This window comes from Microtus ochrogaster, chromosome 8 (assembly GCF_000317375.1).
Source record: "Microtus ochrogaster isolate Prairie Vole_2 chromosome 8, MicOch1.0, whole genome shotgun sequence".
NCBI classification, from domain to species: Eukaryota; Metazoa; Chordata; class Mammalia; order Rodentia; family Cricetidae; genus Microtus; species Microtus ochrogaster.
Window position 1 is genome coordinate 1,856,248 of NC_022015.1, and position 7,800 is coordinate 1,864,047.

The 7,800-nt window shown below is 35.2% G+C and overlaps 1 protein-coding gene across 1 annotated transcript in view; it reads right to left on the bottom strand.

Moving 5' to 3' along the window:
• Window positions 1-7,800, bottom strand: part of Sbf2 (SET binding factor 2) — a 412,779-nt gene that overhangs the window by 156,430 nt on the left and 248,549 nt on the right. The window contains exon 18 of the mRNA XM_026781117.1: window positions 6,341-6,490. Within this exon, the coding sequence (XP_026636918.1) occupies window positions 6,341-6,490 (150 nt within the window). The remainder of the gene's footprint in view (window positions 1-6,340; window positions 6,491-7,800) is intronic.

The window sequence follows — 7,800 nt, forward strand, 5'->3', positions numbered from 1 at the left end:
TTATTATTATTATTATTTGGCTTTGGGGACAGGTTTTTCTTGTGTAGCCCTGGTTGTCCTAGAACTCATTCTATAGACCATGCTAGCCTGGAACTCAGAGATCTGCCTTCCTCTACTTCCTGAATGCTCAGATTAAAGGCATGTACCACCACTAAGCTTCCAATATTATTTGTAAAGACACATATCCCTTCATCTCCTATTGTATCATTTCAATGCTTTTGTGAAAATGCCATACATATGGGTCTACTTATGATTGTTCTTTTCCACTGATCTAGCATTGATGCTTTATGTCAATGCAATAGATCTTGATTAACCGGCTTAATACGTTTTAAAATTCTCCAATTTTGTTCTTTTATTGAGTATGCAATTTTATTTTATTTTTTAAGCCTGCAATACTTTCACAGAAATTTAACTATCAATTTTATAACTTCTAAAAGAAGTCAGCTGTAATTTTAACTTAGATTGCATTTAATACATAGTTCATTATATAGCGATAACTGACTTAATAACACCAAATCTTCCATATCCCTTTAGTCTTCACTTATAATGATTACATAACTTAAAGTTATCTGGTGATTTCTGTTAGTTTCATTATTTTTTAATATTTGATCTTTTGTTTATTATTTCAACTGTTACATATGTATGTTAGATAAGTAAATATAGTCTTGGGGGAGGTCTAAGTTTGTCACTGGTTAGTGTTGAAATTAATTCATATTGGATTTTGCTCATGGTTTTGGACCATTTTAAAACTATTTGTTCATGTTTTATTGAACTTGATCTGGGGAATCCTGATTGCTTAAACAGGGGGTACATTATTTATAAAAGGATGTATAATTGCTTTACTGGAAGCAAATAGTAAGGGCATGCTACTAACTGGGCATTATCTCTTATTTTCAGTGTTTCTATCTCAATGTAAAATTTTCAGGTTAAACCAGCTGTCCAAGCCGTAAAGAGACCAAGGTATCAGTGTGGTCATAAAACCTGCTGATTCAGGTGCTGGTTGCTCTTCCAGAGAATCCAGGTTCAATTTCCAGCTCCCACTTTGGCAGCTCACTGTCTGTAACTCCAATTCCAGGGAACCTAGCACCCTCACTGATATACATAGAGGCAAAACACCAATGCACATAGAAATAAGTCTTTAAAAAAATCTTTTTAAAAATTCTGTTAACACCTTTCTCCACAACCTCTCCAGCAAAGGCTATCATTGTTGTTTTTTATTTTAGCCATTCTGACAGGTGTAAGATGGTATCTTAAAGTTGTCTTGATTTGCATTTCCCTGATCGCTAAGGAAGTTGAGCATGACCTTAAGTGTCTTTGGCCATTTGAACTTCTTCTGTTGAGAATTCTCTGTTCAGCTCAGTGCCCCATTTTATAATTGGGTTGATTAGACTTTTACAGTCCAGTTTCTTGAGTTCTTTATATATTTTGGAGATCAGACCTTAACTCAGGACCGCGAGGGGTGCACCCACACACTGAGACAATGGGGATGTTCTATCGGGAACTCACCATGGCCAGCTGGCCTGGGTATGAAAAAGCATGGGATAAAACCGGACTCGCTGAACATAGCGGACAATGAGGACTACTGAGAACTCAAGAACAATGGCAATGGGTTTTTGATCCTACTGCACGTACTGGCTTTGTGGGAGCCTAGGCAGTTTGGATGCTCACCTTACTAAACCTGGATGGAGGTGGGCGGTCCTTGGACTTCCCACAGGTCAGGGAACCCTGATTGCTCTTAGAGCTGATGAGGGAGAGGTACTTAATCGGGGGAGGGGGAGGGAAATGGGAGGCGGTGGCCGGGAGGCAGAAATCTTTAATAAATCAATAAAAAAATTAAAAAAAGAAATCTAAAAAAAATTCTGTTAACGTTTAGGGTTTTGTTTGTTCTATTTGCTCTTTTTACGAGTACAGGGGGAAATGTATTTGGAGATATTCTCTTCTTTAGAAGAACTGTATATTAAATTGTGATTTATGTTTATTGAAATTTTCTAATGTCTTTTTCTGTGTTAATGAGTCATCTCCTTATAGCATAAGTTTAATATAATGACAGAAGTGGAGAACTTCACTGGGTTTCAAATTATAATTTATTGTTAAAAGACAGTAGCTAAGATCTAGAAATAATAAAACAAGATTTAAGGTGGGGGTTCAATTCATGTTTTTTGTACCCTTGTTTTGAAAAATATGGCTGGGCATGGTGCCGCAGGCCTTTAAACTCAGCACTTGAAAGGCAGATGTAGGGGATCTCTGTGAGTTCAAGGCCCCGTCTACAGAGTGAGTTTCAGGACATGATGGAGGAAGATCATTGGTTAATTAAATAAAGAAACTGCTTGACCTGATAGGTTAGAACATAGGTGGGTGGAGTAAACAGAACAGAATGCAGGGAGGAAGAGGAAGTGAGTTCAGAGATGCCATGCTCCCCTCTCCTGGGCAGACACACGCGATGAAGCAAGCTGCCAGGTCAGACATGCAGAATCTTTCCCGGTAAGACTGATGCTACACAGATTATTAGAGATGGGTTGATCGGGATATGAGAATTAGCCTGTAAGGGCTAGAGTTAATGGGCCAAGCAGTGTTTAAAAGAATACAGTGTCCATGTAATTATTTTGGGGCATAAGCTAGCAGGCGGCCGGGGTGCTGGGGATGCAGCCCCGCTGCTCATATTACAACAAGGACAGCCAAAGATACACAGAGAAAATCCTGTCTTGAAAAACCAAAGAAAGAAAAGAAAAGAAAAAACATATAATCCATTTTTTGAAATGAGATGTTTTGTAGTAATTAATTATATCCTGTATAAAACAGTATTGTAAAAAAATTATTTTGGCTTTGAATGAGCCTAATAAAGTAGTTGTTTTGCAGTACTGATGTTCCTTTTGGTTTTCCCTTGAGGGCAAGAGAGAAACTAACTTCTATGTCATAAAAATAAAGATTACTAAGTGTTTGAATCACTAACTAAGAATTAGTTCATTTAGTTAACATTTCTTTCTTAAAATATCAACACAGATGTTTGGCCTGCTATTAAATTCTATGCTTTTGAAAAGAATATTAATAATGTCATATTAAATCCCTTTGTGCAATTCCAACAGAGACACAAATAAACCCAGGTTGTAAAGAACTCATTCAAATAAGGATAGTATATGGAGGCCCGTTTATAACCAGAAAGAATGATTATACAATGGCAAATAATGGTAGGAGCATTGATGGGCGCGGGGACTATGCTTACATGCATCTGAAACGCTGATTTAGCTAAATAAGGTGATTTGAAAGAAACAAAAATTGTGTTGTACTTTTTATTTTTCAGAAAGATGAATATTCAAAGAAGAAAAAACTATAGCCCAGCTTCCTATAGATCTTCCTATAGATTCACATAGACATGTGTTAAGATTAAGTTTAGACAAGACCTTTAAAACATAATCTTAAAGTGTGAAACTTAAAGTTTTAAAACTTTGGCTCATGAACAGCATAGAAAATATTGATAGACAAAACTTTCAATACAGTTTTTGTAGCTTTAATATCAGTTATTAGGAAGTTGGGAAACTGTCTATTTAGGGCTTCTGAACATCTTGTCAAACTTACTTCTTTGGTCTGTCATTTATGAATAGAAAAAATTACTATAACAATGTAACAAAGAATATATGGGCTTTTGAGGAGAAAATTTAGTATGATTTATTATTTTCATAAGGGTTCACAAAGTTTACTTTCTAAAAATAATTTTTAATTATAAAAGATAAGTTCTTATTTAATTATTATGTGTGCGATCCAAAGGATTTAAATTATAAGCCAAAACTATTAGAATCCATACCAGAAAAGCCAACCATTAAAGACTTAGTGTAAATATCTTTCCAGACTTATAATCAACTATATTGCACATGTACGTAATTACAGATCAATAAAGAATCACATATCTACTTTATATAACTACCTTTTACCCTACCTCTAATATATAACTTAAGTGTTTCCATACCAGTTTATATGTGGAGTGATATGTTTCTACTTCAAGTTGAACAATCTTCCAAAGAGACCACTATTAAATAAATCAATATAAAAATAGTAACTATTTAGTGGGTTTTGAAATTCCACAGGGCTTCATGCAAGAAAAGAGGCATTCTATCACTGAACTAGAGCCCCATTCCCACAGCCATATCTTGATGTTTTCTTTATGGTTTTACCATCTATGTTAATGCCACTAAGTTAAACATTTCTAGATACTATATGCTTTTGACTTTTTATGTGGAAACGTATTGTAATTAAGTTGTCTTAAGAGTCAATCATATTGTTATTTGTTCATTTTCTCTGCCGAATAATGGTCTACAGAAAGAAAATTTAAATATTTATATATTCATTCTATTACTGACGAGTTTAAGTTTTCCTATTGAGATCTACTTCGTTTTTAGTTATATGTCTCTGGTGGGGTATAAGATGGACATGTGAGTATAGGTGCTCTCAGAATACAGAAGAGATGAGCTGGAGTTAAAGGTGGTTTTAAACCACCTGATGTAGGTGCTAAGAGCCCAACTCCAGTCCTCTCCATAAGCAGTGTGTGCTAATAACCACTGAGCCATCTTTCCAGGTCCAAGCTTGTCTATGATTTTAAAAATGCCACAACAGACAGTTTTGGACTGGAATTCTAGTAGAATTACTGTATCTAGGATAAACATTAAATCAAATAGTTGTTTTTACTATATCTAGTGTAAACATTAGGATGAAGTTGTTTTATAGAAGTACTTTGACCATGAAGAAATCACTGTAGGAAACAGTGATTGTTCTCTATTATCTATCGCTCTTTTTCTAAAGAAGCTTTACAGCATTTGTATGATTTTGGTCACAAGATAGCCCTGGCACACCTGGAGCATCTTGCATTATTAGGTACTGCAAACAGTATACAATAAGGACTAAAGCTGCAGGGGTGTGATGTTTCCTTTATGAAACATACAGAATAGATGAGAGGTTTTGGTATGAGGAATTTGTTTTACACCCCCCTCCCAAAAACAACTTTTGTGTTAAAGATCAATAAATATGCTTCTGCTCAGCTATCTGAGGTTCATTCAGGAAGGCTAAACCTCCCTGCTGCCACAGGACTGAATTACTTCTAGAGTGACCCTCTTTTTAATTGTTCCATGTAACTCAGAATACTGATACACATCTCTTACATAGGCAAGAGAATATCTAATGGAATATTTGGGTCCTAGAATATGATTCACATGCAGTTTTACAAGACAGTGACAAAATATCTTATTAATTATAACTTACAAAATTTGTTTTTTTAGCCAGGCGGTGGTGGCGCACGCCTTTAATCCCAGCACTCAGGAGGCAGAGGCAGAGGCAGGCAAATCTCTGTGGGTTCGAGGCCAGCCTGGTCTACAAGAGCTAATTCCAGGCCAGGCTCCAAAGCTACAGAGAAATCCTGTCTTCACACAAGTATATATTGCATGTTAAGTATATTCCCCTAGGCTATTTTCTTTTCATGCCTCTTCCCTTCCTCTTAGACACTTATGTTCCCCTAAACAGTATCATTTCTAATTTTTATTATATATACAGACATAAGTTTATCTATATAAAATCTAGGAAACAAAAATGAGAGAAAATATATATTTGTCTTTATGAGAGTAGTTTAATGTGAAATAAGGATTATAAATGATTTCCTTTTCAGAAAGTTCTTTCATAGGCTGATATGGTGAAATGTTTCTCTCTGCTTTGTCTTCTATTAAGTTTCAGAGTTAAAGTCAGGGATCTACTTTTATTCTTGTACATGTGGATATCTAGCCTTCCCAGAATCATTCGGCAAAGAGGCAGCTTTACCTACAATGTACATTTTTGGCATCTTTGTCAAAAATCAGATGGCAATATCTGAATTTATATGTGATTATACATATTTAAAGAGAACAGGATGACAACCAACAAGGAACCCAGATTGTTTTTTCTAATTTGAGCCTTCATTATTTTGTAGGAATGCAATTTCTGTAAGATCATATACCTATTCTGAAGTCCATAGGAGACTGTTTCTTATAATTCATTCTTTTATCATTGAGTTATTTATCATTAACTGTTGTTGGCTTTAACAGTACAACTAAAAACTGACTGAGGAGTCATATGACTATAGGATTTGGTAATATATGACTCTATGTCTTTAAGATATGAAATCAGTAGAGATCATAGTACTTGTCAAGAGAAAACAAAGAAAGAACAAAGAACTGAGCATTTACATCAATTAGTGAGAAAGTGATTCAGTGGATATGACATCTTCACTAGCTACAGCAGCCTCAAAACATTGATATTTCAGTAATTAATACATCTAGATAAAAGGTATTTGCAAAAAAAATAATCTAAAATCACTCAAGATTACCTGCAGAGTACAATTCATCATTCTTATTATGTAGTCAAACTGCTGATGATCCAATATCGCCCGGTTCTGCTGGACATGCAAACCCAATTCCTCAGTGAGACACTGTCTTGCTGCTTTTCCTTTAAGGGCCCTCAAGGCAGCAGGAAGGGTCTGAGGACAAGAGAATTCCAAGTAACCAAATGCACTTTAAAGCAACCACACTGAAAAGTAAAGTACATTCTGTCAAGTAATTAACAAAGTTACTAGAAGTGAATTCTTAGGGAACAGGTGATTAACTGCTAATACCAATTGTAAAACAGATTTGTAATTATATATTCATATGTTAAGACACACCAAGAAACAAGTACAGGTAGTTTATAATATAGATTGAGAAAACATGAAATTCACTCCCACTCTCCAGACTTGATATAACTTTAGTGGTCAAATAGACTGCTGCTTAGACCATGACTCAAAACTATAGACATTTAGATACCTTTAGATATATGCATTAAAGCCTTCATTGTATGAATATTCAGAAATGGCTCCTCTAACTCACCATATAAAGCCTGTTCATTCACATATAGTAATAAAGAGCTTATTTAATTTGGAAAACCTAAAAGAACAGGAAGTACAATAAGCAAGAAAAGAAAAAGTATTAGAGTAGGAGGGTCTAACAACATGAGAAGCAGATATAAAAACAGCATACAAAGCCTAGTATGATGGCATCACCTGTATTCAGAGAGACCGAGGCAAGAGGATCAGTAAAACAAGGCCAATCTAGACTACTACACAGTGAGATTTTCTCAAAAATCTAAAACCAAAACAAACCAAAGTAAGAAAGAAATAGCATGCAAGCTGAAGACAAGAGAAACAATAGGAAACCTGCTACCTACATTTGGAAATATAAATATGCAAACAAAATCAATAAACAAATAACCAAAATAAAACTCATGAAAAAGTGAGGGATGATGGGTTATTCAGTAAAGTAGCAAGTAACTGTACATGTTTACCAATCCCCTGTAGCAGATATTCAGAACTGTGATCATGAGGCACCAAAAAGGCTATGTTATGCTCAGCATGTACCATTGAAGAAGTCAAGAAAACCCAAAGAGACACATTTAAATTGTAATACCAGTTTCTAGTATGCACTAGACAATTTAACTAGATTCCTTGCAAAAATAGAAGAAATTATATTAAACTTAAGTATATGAAAAAAAGGGTCTAAAGAATCATGCTTTAAAATTGGAGAAAAAGTGGCTGGAGAGATAGCTAGGCTATTAAGAGTGTGTATTGCTTTTGCAGAAGATACAAGTTAACTTCAAGTGATTCATCACACTGTAACTCAGGGGGCGGGGTTCTGATGCCATGGCCTCTGCAGTCACCTGTACTATTCATGTGTATACAGTGCTCTCTCTTTCTGTCTCTTTCACACACACACACACACACACACACACACACACACACGTAATTTAAAATAATAA